The 22,173-nt window shown below is 34.7% G+C and overlaps 1 protein-coding gene across 1 annotated transcript in view; it reads left to right on the top strand.

Moving 5' to 3' along the window:
• The first annotated feature begins 879 nt into the window (after nt 1-879).
• Nucleotides 880-22,173, top strand: part of cmpy (crimpy) — a 275,967-nt gene continuing 254,673 nt past the window's right edge. The window contains exons 1-3 of the mRNA XM_018448462.1: nt 880-1,298; nt 2,927-3,411; nt 10,331-10,473. Of these exons, the coding sequence (XP_018303964.1) occupies nt 3,266-3,411; nt 10,331-10,473 (289 nt within the window). The 5' untranslated portion in view covers nt 880-1,298; nt 2,927-3,265. The remainder of the gene's footprint in view (nt 1,299-2,926; nt 3,412-10,330; nt 10,474-22,173) is intronic.

The following is a 22,173-nucleotide window of genomic DNA, read 5'->3' as shown; positions in this document are numbered from 1 at the left end:
GCTCGCGAGAGCGCCAGGTGAAGAGGGCGAACGTTACTGCCACCGAGCTCGGTCGTCGACATTTATCACACTTAGGATCCGCGACTCGGCCAGAAGAACGTTGACGGCCGGTCTCGTCCGCGAAATGTCGCGGGATATACTAGACGACACGTAAGCCGCGAAAACGCTGCAAAGGGGAATGAACGTCATATTTTGTCTCTTTCTAGCAACAATCGCTGGTTTATAATGCTCACGTAATAGCTGCTAACAATATATGATATCATTTTTATTGTTACATATTATTTATGCTGTTTGTAATAATATAAATATATGTTTTAATATATTTTTATTTTTAGTTTTATGTTTGATATCGTATATACAGATTTCAATTTGTAATCCGTGCACGTTGAGTAAATTATTATAACGGATTGGAATACAAAAAAACGTAGTAACAATTTCGAGTTAAAACTTTGATGTTGTGTTATTTGAATTGTTATCGCATGTGATTCTTCACAATGGAAGTACAAGCTACACGCAGCGTTAAAAAAAAAAAGATTAATATTTACATAAAAGTTGTGTTGATTTCGCGATTGTTATTAGTTATGGCGCTATTGTTGCACTGTTCCGAGTTAATATAATGACGATATCGGTGGGATGTAACGTAAAGGTGGATAAATCCCCGCGCAGCGTTGCGTTAATTAACTCTTTACAACGCCGCCAATTAAAAATCATAAACTGGATACACGCGAATTGGCGAACGGGGAGAGTTCACCTGCGGGTAAGAGGCGGCAGTGGTCGCGTGTCAGGGCGCCGACGCGGATCGTGCGTCGCGGCGCCGGGCGCCACTTCGGAGACGCTGTTCGCCGCTGCGACCAGTGCACGTTCGTCTTGAATGCGGAGCGCTTCGTATTCCCATTCGCAGCTTTCCCTGCCGAGTGAAAGCTCTCTTCTCTTTTATCGGGCGACACACCGTGTGCACGATGTCGGCACGACGTGCGTGACGAGGGGAGGAGCGAGGCAGAAGACCGCGTCGCGACTATTATTATGCGAACCGTCGAAGCAAAAGTTTTCGCAGATCGATCGAACAGCTCTTTTGCTCCCCGATGTCGGCGATAATTTTTATCCTTTTTCCCATCCCTTGACATCGTTCACGTAAATTTCACGTCGACGCGCCCTGATTGTCCCGATCGTGTGCTATCTTTAATCACGTTTAGCGCCTGTCTTATTGGATGAAAATTCGCTCCAACGGACGATACATCAGGCAAACGACAGTATGCTGATTATACAAACGTTCGATCTGTAGCGCAGTTCTGTAACAGGTGATACACCGTTTCTTTATAAGTGCAGTAATTTATTCGTAGCTCGTGTTTATCGTGTCAGCAAGCGAGCTTGCTTCATTCGTGACGAATGAAAGGATATCACTCTCACGACTCGGTTTCAATTCTCGAAAGTGTTCGAAGAAATGTCTAATGGGACGACAAATTTCTTTGGACGTAGCACTGTGAATTCTCCATTGTATCCCTCGCACACTTGTTGCTAATTCACTTTCTTGAATCACTAATTGGAAAATTTCCTAGTGTCTTTGCGAGACACATTACACCCATTTGGCAAACAATTCTGAATTTCCATCGTACTGGTACTTAATTTTACGTCGCGATTCTTTTCTCTTACATCTCGACGTATGCGAGAAGCTTACGTTTCCTTTCCGCAATTTAGGCCGAGAGTGTAAATATTTTCACGTTTTTGTCATGGTGATGCCCACATTGCGGTTGTAGATGGCAATGCGGATGTCCGGTGCACCTCCGAGCTAGGATGCATGTGCCCGTGTAATTTGGTACGCCGCAAGTTTGGTTGTCGGTGCTCGACAACCTTTTGATGGGTCTCACTTCATAGTGCGCTTCCACGGTGTGCAATTCGGATAAACTATTCTCTGTTCAGGATTGGTACACACAGTTCACTACTACGGTATGCAGCCCTTGAGCGAACTATTCTCTGTCGAGCAATTGGTATAGATTGAATAGTTACCGCGATTTTCATCGTTCAAAGTAATCTGGTGCAGTTGTTTCTTCTAAAGTAATAAGAGTAATCTTATCACTTGTATTAAAGTTGCGTCATGTATAGTGAAAAATATGTCAAATTTTGCTCGAATATGTGATGTATTTTCTATTAAATATCAAATGCGCGCTGTTAATACACTGAACCAAAATTTTACGTAAATAGAATAAAATATTCATTGAATTATGAAAAAATAATGAAAATTGGTCCAATGAATTCTCATAATGATTTAGATTATAAAGCTATTCCTAGAATTTATTGCAAGAATGAATATATAGTTGTATAAATGAATCCAGTTATTGTATCAATGAATTAACTACATTAAGTCGGACATTAAATCGGACATTAATTAACGATCATTCATTGGACCAAAAATGAATGAAATTTTTTTCAGTGTATATCTAACATATATCTATTTCCGTAATAAATTGCGTATTCATTATAAGATTTGGCAAAGATCTCGTTAAGCTGCGAGAAAAGAAAGATATCTAGAAAATATCCGATTTTAGCATTTAGAAATCTTATCCAGATTTTAATAATCTGGGACTTCAGTTATTTCATCAGAAGCGGACATGTGTGTGTGTTTGAATATTTCATTTTCCCTCTGAATCGGTTTTCAAATAACGTATTACAAAATATATGCTTACCTTCGATAGATAATATATAATTCCAAAAAAATTTTCTTTGTCTAACGATACTATTTTATTCCTTCGTCTAATGACATTATTATTTCTCTTCCGTTTATAATTAATCTTCCTAGAATCCTAAATCCTTATCATTAACGGAGATTTTTGGCGAAATATATATTTTCGATATTATCGCAATATCATGTTACTCTTTATCTGTGTGGACGTCATTTTGTTCGATAAAATTAGTGAACACGATATTTCAGCAAACTGTGAGCAGTAAAATGTAGAGGCACATTTTTCTTTATGTTCTTCGGACATTATTCAGTAACACAGGCATTAACATCTTGTGACTATCCTTCTCTCTTAATGAACAATTCTATCATACATATAGAGAAAGAGAGAAATAAAAAGAAAGAAGGCTCGTTATCGTGCGTGTGTGACAAATCGAAGATCGAACGCGTCGTGGCGTGAAATGTTTCGGGATGAACTGAGCACAATGGACATCCTCGTGTTCGTTTCGTAATTGGTGTCGAAGAGATACAAGATAGGAGAATAGAGAGGACACCAGGATAATCGTCGACGGGGAGGCCGTCGAGAGCAAAATGAGGGCCCCGTTGCTCCTCTTAGGCGGCATTGTTGTACTGTCGCTCGCGGTGGCGAGAGCTCTTTCGTGTGTGTGCTCGCCGCTGGAGTGCGACGTTCTCACCAACGAGGACTGTCCCGGAGGCCTCATCTGGGACCCCTGCAGGTAGGCGACGTTTACCCTCACCGCCCGGAGAGATCTCCAAAGAGGAGCTCCGGCTCGATAGTGAAATACCAATGAGTTCCTTTGAAATGTGACTGCTTGCTTTCTATCTCCTTAGTTAGAAAGACTTTTCTCCCAGGATGTCAGCGGGTTTATTATTTTTAATCGATTTTTTTCTATCGCGATCGTATTATATAGAACACTAGAATATAGTTCAATTATTCGCGATATGCGGCAAAGCAATAAATTTGTGCCATACCATATAAAAGGTATTTTAATAAACTTTAATAATTGAAAAGGAGAAGGAAAATAGGTCGAATTTTGTTATATAAGTGCATAATACTTTTGACACATCACGTACGATATTTACATACTAATTGCCATTACGTCTTCTCTATTGCAAAGATGTCATACTGCGCAAAAACATAATTTTCAATTTGAAACTCTATACAGTCGGACTCTTTGTGTTCCGTTGTAACAATTGTGTTCTACTACGCGTTGTAATTAGTTCCGAGTACAGTGAGCAATTAAAACGCGTGCTACAATAAGGCCCGCTACCTGCGTTTTTTTTTCTCCAGGCAACGAGAAAATGCCGTCCTTTGTTGTTCATCCACCTTTATCTCCCTTCGTGCGCGAATTGCATTTTCGCGTTAGCGACTCATTTGAGAGCAGCGAGGGTAGTATTACCTATAAAGATAAACCGCGCGCACGTTGAGGAAGCCATGCATGCACTAAGGATGGCGAAGCCTCGAAATGCTATACGATAGCGTTTATCATCGATGTGTTCGATATCCATGCGGCCGACACGCGAGAACCATGCCCTTGGGTCTATTTTCACCCACCCACGCACACAGGCATGCGAGCATTATTACGCCATTATACATATCCACACTATATAATATATTATACATCATATACAGAGTGTCTGATAATTATTGACACAACGCTTGTGGGTAGGTAAAGCGGACTAACCTGAATCGAGAAATCCTATACCATTCTGCAATTTTCGCAATGATTAACGAGATATTAATTACAGTTAAAAATCGTTAAATAAGCACGTATGCAAACGAAAATTGCAAAATATATAAGGCTTTTCCACTCAGTTTAGTCCGCGACACACGAACGTTGTTTTATTAGACACCTTGTATATTCCAACGAAGGTGTGGGGTATGCATCTTAGTTTTAGGTATGCACTTGTGTTTTATGGTCCGTACAAACAACCTGATGCAGAACAGGTTCGCGCTAGTAAATGGATAGCATTAAGAATAATATATAATAAAGTTAATAAGTATACCACTATACATGAAAGAGAAGAGAGAGAGAGAGAGAGAGAGATTCGAAAAATTTTGCAATTTGAAGAAATGACATTATATGATAATTATACTATTATAATTATCATTACACGCTAAAGCTTTACTTTACCGTAATTTACATTTATCCTATGAATTATGTTCGTATTCGCAGCGAAATAATGCTATCATTAATTATTAGTAAAATAAAAGCTGTATTATTTAATGCAGATATACATAAAATGTAACATATCGCAATATGCAATCATATTGCAAGATAAAGTATGTTGTAAACCACAATCTCGCGAGTATTACCGCCTTTTAGTATAAGAGCGAATGTACAGGTTACATCCCCTTTAACAAATATTTGCGAGGAAAGTACCAAGATAAATTCTACTTCGCGAGCGCGTATGAAGCACGATCGATGGCAGCTTTAAGTAAGTCTGCGATAACGATGCATTGCAAAATCAGATTAATTATGCGTGTCGATACATAAGTGGCTAGCAAGTATTTGTAGATATAAAACAAAAGAAAAAAAAAGTAGTATTGTTTCTGCGATTAACGCGATAATTCGCAAGATTAACTCGTTTGCTGTGCAAAATAATGTTAGAAAATGTTACATAAGAGGAGCGTATGTATGAACTAGATTTTTCTTCTCGTAATAAATATAGGAGAATGGATATCGTACATGCGCTATATATACACACTCGGTGAGATTAAATTCTTTTGAACATTTAACTCACGTGTACCGAAGCTTTAACGTTGCAAAGGATTCGTAAAAGCGATAATATCTCTATACAAAGATATCCATGTAAGTCAATCTTGATTAAATACCTCTATTAGATATATGCTTGCAAGGTAACTTGGACGATTCAGAACCATTTCAGACACTTTGGCTAGGTACATTACACAATACGCAATTAGAAAGCCTTTCATCTCTTCTATATTCACGAGTAGAGGGCGGATAAGACGGCTCTTCAAACCGCGGCTCTCCTCACAGCTACTCGAAGCGTTAGAAATGTGCGGTTGAGATTGAGATTTCTCCTCTTCCTTTTTTCTTCTTTTACGATCGAGAAAGTTACTCGTAAGATGAACAATTTCAGCGTAATTGCTTTTCAAGTGCGAGACAAAGATTGATGCTTGTGCGAGAATCGAATAAGAATCGCGCCGAATCGAGAACTGTGGATTGAGATCGAGCTGTGATTTATGCGTTAGATTAAATCTTCGAATAGAAGAGATGCGAATGTGAATTTCACTGAGGAGAATATAGGTGGATATTCATATCATTGGTAAATCCTTATAGTCTTTACGACGTTTTACTCGTATTTTGCGATACTTTACGATACTTGGATTGCAAAAGTGGATTCTTTACGAAATTCATACAAGATCTACGTAAATCTTCCTTACGCAATTCAACAGTTTATCCACCAAGCGTTCTGCCATTCTTCTCAACCACCTTCTGTACCTGGTCTTATTCGCCCTGCGTATTTTCTCGATATTTCAGCATATGCACTATAATACAGCCGCGCGCGTCGATACGTACAATATGCTGATTCGAGAACGTCGGAATTGAATTTCAAAGGAAGCGACACGCGTGCGCGAAAGTAGAGAAAGATTTTTCCAGAGTGATCTCGAATAGTTATAGCATCTTTTCTGAGAAAGACCTTTGCGAATTCAATAGTATGTATCTAACGTTTATTGCGCTGTGGAATTTCCAGAAGTTCTTACGGGAGTTTTAGCGATTTAGAAGGATAGGCGGAACCGTTACGACGACAGCGACGACAGCCATTGGAACGTTCGATACGATACTGAAAGATATTCGAGTGGTCTCAATGACGACGAGGTAGCTTGAAGAGAGAAGAAAGTTTTATACGTCAAATTCTTACGTATGGTGAGCGTATTTTATGCAAATTTTCTGAGCGTCAATGAGACTTATCGATGTGGACAACAAGCAATATCGCGAGGTGCGTTGATATTACATCGGACGCCAGTAAGTTGTGTCGCCATTAAAGATGGCCAACGTCGAAATCACACACGTTATCTTTTTGCATTTCAATATTATTTCATTTGTATGCGATGTCTCGATATCGCGATACGAGGGGTGGAGAGACACATATAATTTCGCGGGTGCAACTGCCATACTCACTACAGAGCTGTTCGCGCGTAACATATTTCGATGAAATTTCTCTTCTCCTCGTAAACATCCAAACGGTATAACGTTAAACATCGGTTTCAGATCGTTTGGAATCTGAATCTCGTATCGTTGTCTCGATTGCGGCTTTGGCCGGTGCAATGCATGATCGAATATCGCGAATCGAGTATATTCGCAAATCTCATCGAACGCAATCTCATCGTTTCGTATTGAAAAGGGTCACATCGTTACAGATTGTATTGCTGTAGAAATTTTCACTCTCCGATCATACAGGAAAAACCGATCGTATTCTCGACCCTAAGTAAATCAAATAATGCAACATTTTTCAAATATAACGATATTTCTTTTTGATGTATTTCACAAAATGTATTTTGAAAAGTTATATCGTCGTTGGAGTATCTACTCGCGAGCGCGGTTTTTTTTACAATTATTTTTCGTTGCATTCGAACAATCTTTGTCAAACGTTGTCTTTCTTTTATTGCGATTTTATTTCCAATTTATGACAAAGAGAAGTATAGTCTTTCTCACTTTTTATCTCTTTGGTTCGAAAGGAATGAAACTTTCAAGTTGCCAAAAAAAGCTGACGTACACTTTGTGATATTTCTCAGGCCCGCATTGTTTCCGCGACTATTGGTAAGAGAAACTGTATTTTCTTATCAGCCAATGCGATTTGAAACTCACGCTTGGTGAAAATCGGCAAATACTGCTACATGTTTTTCCATGAAATAATGATTGTATACGAAAGGGTATGTGGAACACGGAGTGAAACTCCACGTTCAACAGTGTATCGGAAATTTATCGGAAAATATTTAGCATGTAATGCCATTGTTGGTCATGGCAGCTGATATGCGAATTAGCAATTGCCAAACAGAACAAATTATCCTTTTTTTGTTGCCATACAAACACAAGTGCGTAACTAAAAGCATACGGTTCATTAATCTTTTTCCAGGTTTATTCCGATCTATCAACCTAAAAGCGATTACACATTAATTACGGCAAATAATATGAAACGCATTTGTGGTACGCTTTTAAATACAACAAAGCCATATTTCCTGACATTTAAAATATTTTTAAAGCATATGGAAATAAAAATATATAGATTTGTAGAGATGCTTTAAAAATTTAAAACATAATAATTTTACAATAATTGTGTGTATATATTTATAATGGAATTAATATAATTACAATATTACTGATTATTTAAAGTTCACAATGATAATTGCATATTTTCGTATTAACTTTTCTTTTGATTACTTTTTTCCCCATAAACTACGTTCTTGTATTTTATAAGAATGTGCAAGACTAAAAGCTATATGGAAGTAGATTGTTTCACGGAAAGCAGCAAGGAACACATAGAAGGAAGAAACCCTTCGTCCTCACTGCTGCTGCTGGGACGGCGTAATAAAATTCCTGGTTGCAGTTGACAATTTTCCACGAGATTATTTTCCGTGCGGTATGCCGCGGGCTGCACCTTGAAATTCTTTCCCATTCTTTTTTCTCTCAGAACTTCATAAGACTATCCTCCGTGCTGCTGAGCGTGCCGCTCGCAAAAATGATATGCACTTGTATAATATGTAGAAGCTTCTCAATTTCTTACATCTCAGTTCAAGTCAAGTTTCTTCAAAATAAAAATGCAAATGTCCTGCACAAGGATTTACATGTCAGATTGTAAATCTCATGATAATGTCTTATGAAAGACTACAAATATTATAACGATTGTTGATAGTTATAATAAATTAGTTAGATAGTAATAAATAGGTATGTATTTTTATACGTGTTCACATAGAAAGAACGATCTTGCTGAAGTGTCTAAAAATTTAGTTAGATACAGATCTGAAAATTTTATTGAACTATAAAATTAATTGCATAGGACGCTCAAATTTGATAGCTAGAATATTATAATTTTTTGTAGAGTATTACTCACTATGCTTAAGTTTTCTACATAATTATTTTGATAGAGCAAAATTATTTTCAGACCTGTATATATATTTAATTAAATTTTTCAGTAAAATCTTTTTTTCCGCCTATTCTTATAAAATTTGAAATGAATTTGAAATATTAAATGCTAAATAATATAAATCTGGTCATAAATGCCAAAGTACGATATTTAGAATCCTATTCTATTTTCACATGGAAAGAACGATTTGACTGAAACATTAAATATTTTGACCTGGTCCAAATTTGATTTGTGATGGTGCAATCAGTCCAGATTAATAGAGATAAACAATTAACAATATATAGACAGCTTAAATAATTTAAGCTGTCTTAGTTTAAATAATTTACAATTTAAATAAATAAACGAAAAGACTATGGGTCAAACTAAATGTTTGTTGCTAATGTTAATAGGGATAATATTAAAAAATTTAGGTAGATACAGATCTATAAATAATTTTATTGGATGAAAATAATTTTCAAAAAGCTCAAACGTGATGAGCAATGTTGCAAAAAATTTTGACAAACAGCTTGAGTGCCCTACATAATTATTTCAATCGTTCAATAAAATTTATTTTCAGATCTATACCTAGCTAAATTTATATAGACACTTCAATAAATTTGTTCTTTCCGTTCAACGTTTTAAAATGTTAAAATTTTTATTTAAATTATATATAGTTAAATTTATTCAAAATGTATGTTCATTTTCGTACATTTACACATAATTGATCAAAGAAATTTTTCGCTAAACTGATACTCGAAATTTTTATTTCCTGACAAATAACAGGTTTAAATCACTTAAAAACAATTTAAAACTCACATCATTGTTCTAACATCTAATTGATTTTGAAAAGAGACACAGACGAAATCCTTTCGTTTCGTGAGTACAAGGAAGATATATAAGGAGCGCTTTATATTTTAAAACGTTTGTATCCTCTTGTCATCCGCAGGATTTCTTACAAGAAAACAAATAGCTGTACATTCGAATCAAAGTAAACTAGTTAGCTGCGATGCGCATGTAGTCACTTTTTATTCGTTTCGTTTTATCGTTTTATATATTACAACAATTTTTCATTTATTCGTTTTTCGTCGATAAAAAAAAGGAAGATTGAGTCTCAGTGATTCTGAGGCAAAGCCGAAAGCTGAATATATTTCCGTTACATGGCGAGTAACAATAGCAACAGAAAGCTAATAATACCATTCGTTTATATCGTATAAAAACTAACTTTTCTCATTTTTGTTCACATGTACAGAATTTGTATAACAGCGAAAATTAAGTAAAAATCTTTTTTTTATTGATTATTTTCTCATTCTAATATTTTACATACTAAAGATAAACGTATGAAACATCGGATTTATGTGTAATCTTATTGCAACGCAAAAATGTATATAACACGCAGTCTAATTATAACTTTTCGCTCGAGTTATTTTATGAGCTTAAAGTTGCCTGTCGCGCGTAAACTGACTTGATTTGTGTATCGAGTGTGTACAGCTATAGCCTGCCTGTATATGTATATAAAACGATTGACCGAGTTTTATGTGTCTGCAGGTGTTGCAAAGTATGCGCGCGTGTGGAAGGCGAGCCTTGCGGCGGCCTCTTTGGTTTTTCGGGAACCTGCGCCGTCGGTCTGCAATGCGTAATCATGAATTTGCTAACTCGCAGTCGAGAAGTGGATGAGGGCGTTTGCACGAGTGAGTATATTTACCATTTACAAAATTTTTATTTAAATAGAGATTAACATTGTTTTTAAATTAACACTTAATCAGAGAATAGAGAACGATAGAGAGAGAGAGAGAGAGAGAGAGAGAGAGAGAGAGAGTTCTACCATGAAAATCAAATACAATCACTTATGTGGGAGTGCATCTTGAATTCCCGGCGATACTGCAATTACAATGCCGATAGAAATGCTAATAAAAACGTCCTTGATACCGTTTCTTTGTTGCAATTGGACAAACTGGTAGCAAAATATACTACCAATTGTCAGTAATGAACTTTACTCTTATACAGAAACTTTTTAATTCTTTTAAAATTAAGTTGTACTAAAATAAAATGATGCCACGTTTGCAATTTTTAATTCCATGAAGTTTTTGTTAAATTTCAAGCACGTTTTAAATATCAGTGCCTTTATTAAGATTTAAAACATTAATTCTTTTAGCGGTAATATGTTAATTCTATTATAATCCTCAAAAAGATTTCTTGCGCACATATTTCTCAATGTGTGTTCATAATGAATATACAGAAATAATATATACCTAATAGTGAGTGTCTTGAGTAGAATGTAACGTCATTCGCATTTAATAAGCTCAAAATCGACAATAAATCTTTGTGGATAATGTTTCTGGATACGTGTGTGTTGATACGATTGTATCATGAATGTAGTTTCATTATCCGTTTTGGTTTATACTCTATCGTAAAGCTATGCGGTATTCATGGAGATAATTGGATAGCTCGATACGAGAGAAACTAATCATGGATGACGAATGATGATTATGCAGTTATTATTTCATGATTTTTATCCGTACAATAATAGCACAATGAACTATAATGTTATATAATTATAGTGGATCTCCTATTTTACATTTAGTAGATAGTACAATAAACTTGAAAAATAATAACAAATGTTTGAAATTTTATATATAAATTATTTTAAGAGAGCATCAAATTGTTAAATTGCTACTTAATTTAACTCGTATCACTGCGGTAGTTTAGTAGAGTTAGCGTTTTAAGATCGAAAAATCATTTCGACGCGCGTTTCAGAGGACTACATACGTAGTATATAAATTCATACAGAATCATACAAGCATTTAAGATCCAGCTAGACCGTTTAAGGTATTGATTTCTATAGTTTGTGTTATAAATTATTTTGTACATTTTTTGTATATTTATACATTTTTATTTAATTAATCAAGTATGTTTGTGATATTATTATCGGAATATTATCGTAATATATTATTATGGAGTTTTCTCTCCCAGTGTTATAGTTATTGTTTTTTCTTGGAGCACGCATACCATATCCACTTTATCTTTTTCCAATACGTGGCAAGGTCAGGTAAGACAATCGAGGTCATTGACTATATGGAGCGACATAATGATAAAATCAATAGTTATTATAAATTTTCTAAATTAGAAAATGCAATACTCGTTTAATGTAATGTAGTTACAGTTCCGAGGTTAATGCTAGTAATATCAATCCAAAGCGAGTTCCAAACTTTGAAATTTCGTGCTGTTAATATTCCGCGGTGTGTAAACCACGCTTATAATTTATATGAAATGAGTACAGTACTCGTAGTTGCAAGTGAATAATATTCTGTATGGATTATATATATTAGACAATGTAGTAGGTGTTTCTATTTCTGAATCTGAATATATGTACCAAAGCACTTTAAAACGATGATGTCATTTGTTTTTATTCATGCAATTTCCATAATTTTTTTTGTTTGCTCGAATTAAAAAATCTTATAGTGCAGCGGTCGAGGTCACGGAAAAAAAGATTACGTCGTCACAGCTTTTGAAACTTGGATAGGACTCTCCAAATGGAAAAGTTAGTTTAGGCAAAGTCATGTTTGCATGGATACATTACTTTTCACTTAAAAATTTTTTACTATGCCTTGTATGTACCAAGTCTTGACCCTCCATTTCTCTATAGTATCTATAAATCAGCATTTGAAAGTACGAATTTATTATTGGTATACGCATATTTGAATCTTTGTGATACGAGTCATACAAGATAATTTCCATTTTTCCTGGAAATATTTAATTAAAGCTACTGTAAAATTTCGATAAAAATATGTATTATTTTCTCTAGTTCGATTGCAATATTAAAAAATTTGCAACTAAATTAAATTTGGTTGTAATTCTTTGCTAATATTTTTTGTCTGTCTGTTATGATCTTTTTTATTATCTGCAAATAATGATAAATTCTATAGTGACTGCACTTTTCTTTGCATTTATGTCGAAATAGATAAATGAGAATAATTTTAATACAAATTAATTTTAATATCAAATTAAAATCATTAATATGTCTCACATATCATCATATTTCTTTCTTGCAATTTTTCACACAGTTGTATTTTGATTTATGTATTTCCATTTCAATTTCGTTTGCAAAACTTTGTACAATTGTCTATTCATACCTTTGAAAATAGATTAATGATAATCTTGAGATAATTCTGCATACTTCTTATAAAATTGCTCTTATAAAATTGCTACAGTTTTTTTATATAGAACTTTTCCTCCTAGTTCTCGTATTAAATATAAGCAGGACAATGTTTAACGATTCTTATTCACGTATCATCGATAATTACTCTGAAAGGGATGTTCGCTTTCATTTTCCAATTCATTGAATAATCGAGTCGCAGATGCGCGTTTTTCAGGCATTCAATTTCACCGTGAATCTGCGTATTTTCTCTTTTTCCTCATCTTTTCCACTGGCTCGATGTCCTTTGGCCCCTTTGAAAGTTCTTAACGCTTTGAACAGAATCGTATGTTGGTGAATTAGGAATGAACGATCCCGCCCGCTCGTGAATCTAATTGAGTGATTTTTGAACTTGTTATAACTCGGATTTTCCAAACTTCCAAGTCAAATGACGATTTTAGAGATTGGAAAAGGAAGTAATTAAGGGCCGCGAAATACTTTTATGAAAAATGTTCTACACTTTCAAAGGGCTAAACTTCTCAGTGTAATAACTTTGTCCGTGCAAAAGGGCTTAATTAGCGTAGGAATTCAAATACAGTATTAAGTGTTCTCACTCAAATTTTACAATTAAAATTTACTGATTGAATAATTGTGTATATAAATTAGAATTAAACAAATCGTGACAATGTCACGATTCAATCAATTTGCATATGTGCCTGTAATAATAATAATAATAATAATAACAACAATAATAATAATAACAATAATAACAACAATAATCATCATCATCATCTATGTGATAGTAGTAATAATAAGTTTAACAAAATATAATAACATTATTATAACAATAACATTAATTATAAGTTGTAAACTGAAATTGATATCGCAAATTTATACAATCATAGCCTGTTTTTGAATAAATTAATATTTTTACGTGTGTGTATCCTCGAAATGTCTAAACGTAATTGTTTTATATAATTCTATATTGCGTATCACGTGAATTCGTGTAACACATTTCTATCTATGTCACTCTGCGATGATTGTGATAATCGTCAGAAACGAGAGACAACTGGGGAAGGGGATATTGATGTGTTTACAGTTTCGGATTTTATTAATAAATTCGGCAGTAAGAGTAATCGCGTCAAATATGCCGTTATCCGATGGTGACGTGCCAATTCAGCGCGCAACAATCATATGAATTTTCGATCCACTAGCTAGGATCACATCGGCGATCCTTTAAACTAAATTGATGGACGGCAGAAATACGAAATCGTCAATATTCGACCTGCACTAACAACGTGCGGATGGCATATCGCTTTTGCGTTCTCGCGTGCGTGTTCGGCTTAATTCGCGCGTAAGTATACGATGTGCATCCAGTCGGAATACAGCAACGCGTCTAGATTTAGTCAGCGTGGAAACAAGGGTGGCTGTTTAACGAGAGATTTGACTTGAAAATATTTATTACTCGTCCCGATTTCTAAAATTTCTATACCGCGTTTGCGTTTAAACGCGGTATAGAAGTTTTTCTGTCAAATAATGTGAAGCTTTAGTTTCGCTATTCGTAGAGACAAACGTGAGGTAATTCATTTTGCGGCGTTTATACTTCAATGACGGGTTAGACGCGAAAATGGATGCACTTGTTTCGAGAACGATATATACCTGACATTTATGATACTTCACTTTCAGTATTTGCGTCGAGTGCTACTATATGTCGCGATAAATTAATTATATTTGTTTAATGCTTACGTTTTGATGTAACGTTGTTATTTGGACGATTATCACGTAAAAGAAATCTAAATGTCATTTCAATTTCAATAACTTTGTGTCAGATACGTTTTGAGATAAGTCTCCTGTCATAATTATGTCGAGCTTATAAAACCAGCTTTGTGATATTATTATAATTATTTTGAATGTAGACGCAATGCATTTTATTCATTTTAAAATACTTTTATGTTGAAAGAAAATGGGCACGATGTATCAGCATCTATATTTATTTACGATTACCTCGTTAACTGAATTTCAGAATCTGTGACAGAGTACAAGATCATATAGTCCTAACATTCACTTCCATTATGGTTGATACGTAATTTCGCGGATGACGTTCCTGTATACTTGATGGCTGTTCACACAGAATCAGTACTGTAAAATTAGTTGCACTGTTCTCTTGTCTCAAAGCAGAGGAACTATCCTTGTTTCACGTGCAGAAAGGTACTAAAGGGTCGCGCTTGTCGCGCTTGTCGCGGAACTCAAACTCGAAACTGTCTTCAACTCGACACTTCCGATGAACTTTGACACCGGCATTTTGGAACGCTTCAATAATAACTCTTGTGAATTATCTGCTCTTGTGAATTATCTTCTCATTATTGTCTTAAAGCAGATGGTAATTGAGTTAACCTGATTCGATCTTTTATGTGCCTTAATATGAGATACACTCGGTCGCTTCTTCTATCCTTTGTTTCTTGATCAAAAGTTTTCTAATTTGTATTATATTTCAGCACCTTATTTCTATTATTAGTTCTGTACTTTATTGAATGACGGAAAAGATAATAAATTCTCAACAAAATCTAAATAATTATTATAATTTTATAAACGTTGACCGAACCTTATCTTCTCCTTTTAGATTATGTTATAGAACTTACCTACTGCAGCGTTAATCATTAAGATTGCACAGTGAATGAGGTCGAAGTTTTTTAACCGGGAAAGAGAATCATGGATTCCAGCGAAGTCCCTGTTCTTATTTGGCGCCTCTCACGAACAGGACACGCTTTCGCACTCAAATTTTGTGCACGTCGCGAACGCGAGCTGCAGCGACCGACTGCTTTAAGGACGAACTCGTGTACGTGTCTTTAGAAAATGAAATTGCTTCCGATTTCGCTCTCGCCTCTCGTGATTTCGCGTTGCGGGAATGGATTAGCCGACTTGAGCCTGGCAGTGAGTTTCGCATGCAGTGAAATCGGCTTAAGTCATGGTGGTAACAGCCGACACCGCCTGGAAATTGTTCTAGACTTTGTAAAATAAATGGCAGGTGAAAACGATAACTTAGGAATTGTCTATTTTCACTTACAATCTGTTATGCAGATATCCATCTATGAAATCTGCATTTATATGACATCGCGTTGTTTGCTTTATTAGTTATTCATTGGCTGGTAGTTTCTAACCGACAAGAGCTGTTTGTAATTCTATCGATGCGTTATCTATAGGTAATAATAATGTAAAAACAAATTTTTATTTTTAAAATAATTGACTGATTTTCTTCAACGTTCATAATTTAAATTTTTATCAATATTACATAAGGTAGAAAATTAAAACGCATTATATACATATAATATGTATAGATTCTTTTTTATTTTAGATTAAATTCTGAAAATATATGAAAATTTCTTATTTACGATTTACGTCACTGAGATAGAAACGTTATACCGCCTATATTTATGTATATAACGTGGTAATGTAATCAATTAATAATAGTGATGATGTTTATAATATTTGTAATAAAATAAATTCTCAAAATACTCTTATAAAATATTCTGAACATTTCTTTAGTATGAGTTTTTAATTTTTATTCTTTAATTCTAATTCTATATTCTTTTGAATTTTTATTCTTTTGATCTAAAGTTAAAATTATTAATTAAATTACAACGTGGTTATTGTAACTGAATGAACAACAAAATACTTCACTAAATTGAAGCAGTCCCCGAGAGCTAAAAAAAAAAGAAAAATAATACGTGTATCGCAACAACAAACGGAATGCAACTTGGAATAACTTCGTTACATGCTACGCCTTGTGTAGTTATGTATTGAAATACGACCGAAGAATCGCAGTTGATTCAGCCGCGTGACTCGTTACACGCGAGTCAACCGGCGGGAAAAAAAAGAAAAAAAGAAGCGTTATCGCCGACGGCGTTCCGTTCGCGTGTGCTGTATGCACGTGCAATCGACGAATCAACCGGGCCACGAGATTTCAAAAACGAACGTCAATCAGACGGGTCACCAAACTGTCGCTGGGCTAACACAGTTTTACGGTGACGGGTGCCGCCGGTCGTCGCAACGCTGCTGATCGATTTCTTCGTGCATCGATGACGTGCGCGTTTAGGCGAGTAACCCCTATATACACGCAAGCACGAAAAATATTCCCTAGAAAGAAAGAGAGAGAAAACGAGAGAGAGAGAGAGAGAAAATAATCGATTCGCTTTGATACGCCCTTCCTTAGAACCTTCATGCAGAAATGGACTCGGCACAATGCTGTATATCATCCGATACGTTATAGCTTCGTGGCAAATCGCGAAGTGACTTCCCCTATTCGACATAACGTGTGATAAAGCATTGTGGGCGTAAAGGCCGATTACGTGATTTCGATGGAGATACATTGACGTCATTTTGAATACAAATCGATCATCGGTTGGCTTACAGATGTATACAGTTGTATCAGAATCATCAACGTTCTATATGTAATATTCTATAAACCGTTTACGTCTTTTTGTAAATCATTGAAATTTATTATAATTAACATATATATACATTTATAACATATTTTGTTACGCGAAGCTGTTATCATCATATAATAACACTATCATAATTGTAATATTTATTGAAAAATTATTTTTTACAGATAGTATTAAACATCATATATTATGCGAGGTTTGCAATACAATATCAATTACATTATTAATATTTGAATTTTGAAAACAAAACGTTATTAAAAAGAATAGAAAAGATCGAAAGGCACTTTTTTCACACGGCGATAGCGTGATCTTGATATCACGTGAACTCGGTCCATTGATTACGAACTCGCTAACTCGAGAAAAGTTGATAGCTAGAGAATTTTTAATCAAATTCCATCGGTAGTCATTTAAGCGTGTTATCTCGGGGGCGGTCTGGCACATTTAAGAACTATACGTACACACTCTCTTGTATACTTGCTGACTCGCCTAAGCCGATGCATATGCACGGTCGTTGCTCGATGTTAGGAGCCAGAGCGCTCAGTATTCATGGAATATCGTTGCTCGAACGTGGGGAGTTGGTAGGGTACAAATTAGTTTAGCCCCCTTCGTATTTGCGTTGCATCTCTGCCGCGCCAGCAGCAGCAGCAATAGCAACAGCCACAGCAACAGCAGCAACGGTAGCCGTAGCACCGTACAAAAATATCCCCGCATGTATCGAAAGTTTCCACGTCATTTCATGCGTCAGACACATCGAACACGAATATCCCAGCACATTTTAACTCTCTGATTCAACCACGTCCTTTCGCTTTTGCGTCGCGTAGCTGTCGTGTATGTAAGAATTTTCGATGATGCTTAAGAAATTTCGTACCGCCGCGTCGTTCGAACGAAGAATATGTAGGTACAATTCTGCCAATATAATACATGCACCCTAGTATATAGAGTTTGACAAAATTTCTACATTTTCATTTATGTTTTCAATGATCTTGAAATGTGATATGTTTGTCAAGAAAAAGAGAAAGAGAAAGAAGGAGAGAAAGAGAGAGAGAGAGAGAGAGAGAGAGAAGCAAAGAGAGATTGAAAATTCTATTTCTCGCGAACTGTTTGTGAATATAATTCATTCATTTTCATTTGGCATATAGTACTTTACTGAAAATTTGACTCTGTCGGCAGTTAATAAATTACCGTAACATGTTGAGTGCTTTGTGTGTGTACGTACGAAACGCATACGAAGAAATTAAATGCAATGCCCACGAACGGAGGTGTATCATTTAATATGTATTCCATAATTATCATGGGGCAGAAGTAGGTTATTTGACTTGCATATGTGTGTTCAACACATTCATTACACAATTGTAAATATGCCTAGTGCGTCGTTTGACATTCCGCATAAACAAGATTATTGTGGAATATTTTCCGCAAGAACGATTAACGAAACGCCACGCGAATGCCAAAATTTACGAATTGACGCTGACAATATCTGCTCGATTAATATGCATTCAACGTGATTTTATAATTTTCGTTATAAATGTGATTGGCGTTGCAGATTATTGTTTTATTAGTCAATAATGTTATCGTTAATTTATAAAATTTAATTGATTATTAAAATATTTTATAAAAGAAATATAAAGAAATCTGTTAGTTAAATTAAAGACAATTATGCGTTGATTAAGGACGAATCATCTTTAATCATATATTGACAACAAATGTAATAACAAATTGAAGCGATTTATAAATCAATTAGTCCAATATTTAATTATTATTTATCTTTCTGTTTCTCATATTATTCCTTTCCGGAATCATATGTGCATTTTGTTTCTGTCGGATTTATTTTTATTTCTATGTGCGGAACACATCGAGTACACCCCGTTTATACTTATAGATTGCTCGATATTAGTTCCCTGCACGTATAACACGTCAGCGTCCGTTTCTGATATGAATCAACGTTTATTACGTCGATTTATGTAACATGCGTCTCAATTAAAGCATAATTTATTTTAATTGTGCTTGACGCTAAAATAATATTTGCCGCGTACGAAAATTTTACGCGTTAATCTAAACGCCGTGGACTCGCGAGGAAAATAAAAAAAAGGAAAGGCAATTTCGGGTGGCATTTATCGTCGCGTTAATAGCCATCTCCACTATCGGTATTTATCACCGTTATATTCATAACGCTTGTTGATAATTTGTTTAGAGAGTGGTACTTTTGCAGAAATTTTAGAATATAGGTGAGCCGACTGATAAAACATTTATGCGTAACAGGTCGTGTTTATATGTAAATAGATTGCTGGCTCAGCGTGTAGCTTTTGTAGACAGAAAGAGGAATTTACTAAAGAAAGATATGCGCATGATATGACGTTATATGCAAATGGCGATTCGTTATAATAATAATATAATGTACGATGGACACTTGTGACATTTCTCGTCGCGTCAAATGTAAGAAGCTTCAACATAAAAAAGTTATCATCGAAAGAGCTCACAGCTCTTTTGCGATTCATACCGCATGTCGGGTGAAACCGGTGACAAATTTATATGAAAAACAGTATAATATTTAAGCCCGTAACTGTGGAGAAACTCTACAAAATAATTTCGTTCAAAAATATTCGCAAATTTTATCAAGTTATATAAAGATAGAAGGGTTCCCCGTTCTCCTATACTACTTTCAGTTGTGCTTCTGCTGAATCCTTTTAAAAAATCTTCAAATTATTGTTTACCTTTGAATAGTGTTATTTCGGTACTTGAGGTCATGCAAATTTTATTAATCTTTTGCACTTCGCGTAATGAAATCAATATTTTGCTTCATCAGTTCCAAATAAGAATAGAAAAATTAGGTAACAAAAATTTTCAATACTTTGTGAAAAGTAGAGAAAATGTTAAATTTTTTATAATTATATATATCGATGTATTTAAAAAATAATTTTTACAGAGTTTATGTTTTAAATTTAATAATGTACGTATAGTATTATTTGAAGTATTTGCTTGGATAAAGTCCAAGATTTTTTTTCACAAATATCTCCCTCCTTCTATCGCGAACTATACTAAGGAATCTTTATACTTTCCTTCTAAATGTAAGAAAATAAAACGTAATGTCCTATCCAATCGTTGGTTCTTAATGTTAATTGAATTTCGTTCTAGTCACAGTTTGCATGCGCAGAAATTTCCAATGAGTTCCATCAGTAACTTCTAGAAAAGTTTATACAAAGTGAAGTATATAATACAGTATAAATATTGAATTATATAATAAAAGTTAATTTTAATTTAAGAAATAGAGAAAAAAATAGAGAGGAACTCGACAAGTTTAACTTGACATCGAAACTTTATGAATTAAAAGAATACATTTTTTTTGCGGAAATGTCTTTTTAGAAGACATCCTTCTCTAATCGATAGAAAGCGAAACATTATCCCCCTGTACAATTTCCTGAGCAGCATGATAGGAAGGCTGTGAGTTTGTTCGGTTGACAACTGCTGAGGATCGCGAGGGGAAGCAATCATTATCTTATGAAAATGCGCAAGGGAGTCCATTGAAACGAGACAAGACAGCTTCCATGATACTATCGTCGGAAAATAGAAGAAAGGAAGACATGAAGAAAAAGAGAGAGAGAAAAGGGTGATAGCCTAAACGGCGGAGGTATCTGAACATTTACGGACCATTTCCTCGCCCGCCTCCTCATAATGACATTATTGCCTTCTTGGGGCTGAATAGTGGCTGGTGATGACGGGGAGCCCTATCTTAAAGTCGCTAACCACGGTCATTATTGGTTTTCGCTTGGTGCACTAGGCATGTAAATTCACGGGAGTCAACATCGTGGCAAATGTCGCGATCTGTTTCACATCTTTTCGTGCGGTAGTTGTGACAAATACGACAATCGGTTCGACGATATTCTTTATTACCCCGGCAAATTTGCGTCTGGATAAATTCTTTTTTACGTAAGAACGTTAAAAAGAACTTTTATATTTTCTATAAGTAAAACAAATAACTTATGTAAGTAACGAAGAGATTATTTCTTAAATCTAAATCTAAATTTCAGACCTAATTTTAACGAAATATCATGTTAACAAAAATTTTTTTTAATTCAATTCAAGGACACTGTAATAAGTAATTCATACTGAAAATTTAAGTTTTGTTTCAAAATTTTAACTGTTTTTCCAACATATACATTATTATGTACATTTGATCTTAGATGATGTCGATAGAAGTAAATCATTTCGACGGATGTCTTCAAATTTAATGACATTGATAATAAATTTATATTAAACTAATCTAATCAAATTGTTAATTTTTACTGATAAATTATGACGTGTTAAAACACATAGTTCAATTTAGTTTTTGAAACTTTTACACAAATTTCTGTATAAATATATTTTGCATGTTTATATTTTTTATATTTAAATGTCGATATACGGTTTTTATATTATATTATGGTTTTTGTATTAAATGTCGAGATATTTGTTTTTTCTAATATATTTTGGAAGTTTGTTAACAAAGAATTTTGATATATTTTTTTGAGATGTGTTATATTTTTTTTAGAATATAAAGAACATTAACCAAAAAGGAATTGCAATTTTTAGTGAATAATGTTTCCATGAAAAATTGAGAAAATCTATATTATAAGACTCCACTTTAAATACTCGATATTATATAACTTGCTCGAAAAAGCGCATGCTTAAGCTCTGCTCGTTACATTAAAGTGCGACGATTAAAACGAATCAGACTTGTTCTCTTCCACATCGCTATCTTTTTATACTTTTGAAAGTAAATACAAAAGAGGTTTAAAGTTTTCATAGTTACTACGAGGCTTACCGATATTCGTGATATA

This window comes from Mycetomoellerius zeteki, unplaced genomic scaffold (genome assembly GCF_001594055.1).
Source record: "Mycetomoellerius zeteki isolate Tzet28-1 unplaced genomic scaffold, Tzet1.0 scaffold221, whole genome shotgun sequence".
Taxonomy (NCBI): Eukaryota; Metazoa; Arthropoda; class Insecta; order Hymenoptera; family Formicidae; genus Mycetomoellerius; species Mycetomoellerius zeteki.
Note: the sequence above shows the minus strand (reverse complement) of the source record. Positions and strands in the feature narration are given on the sequence as shown.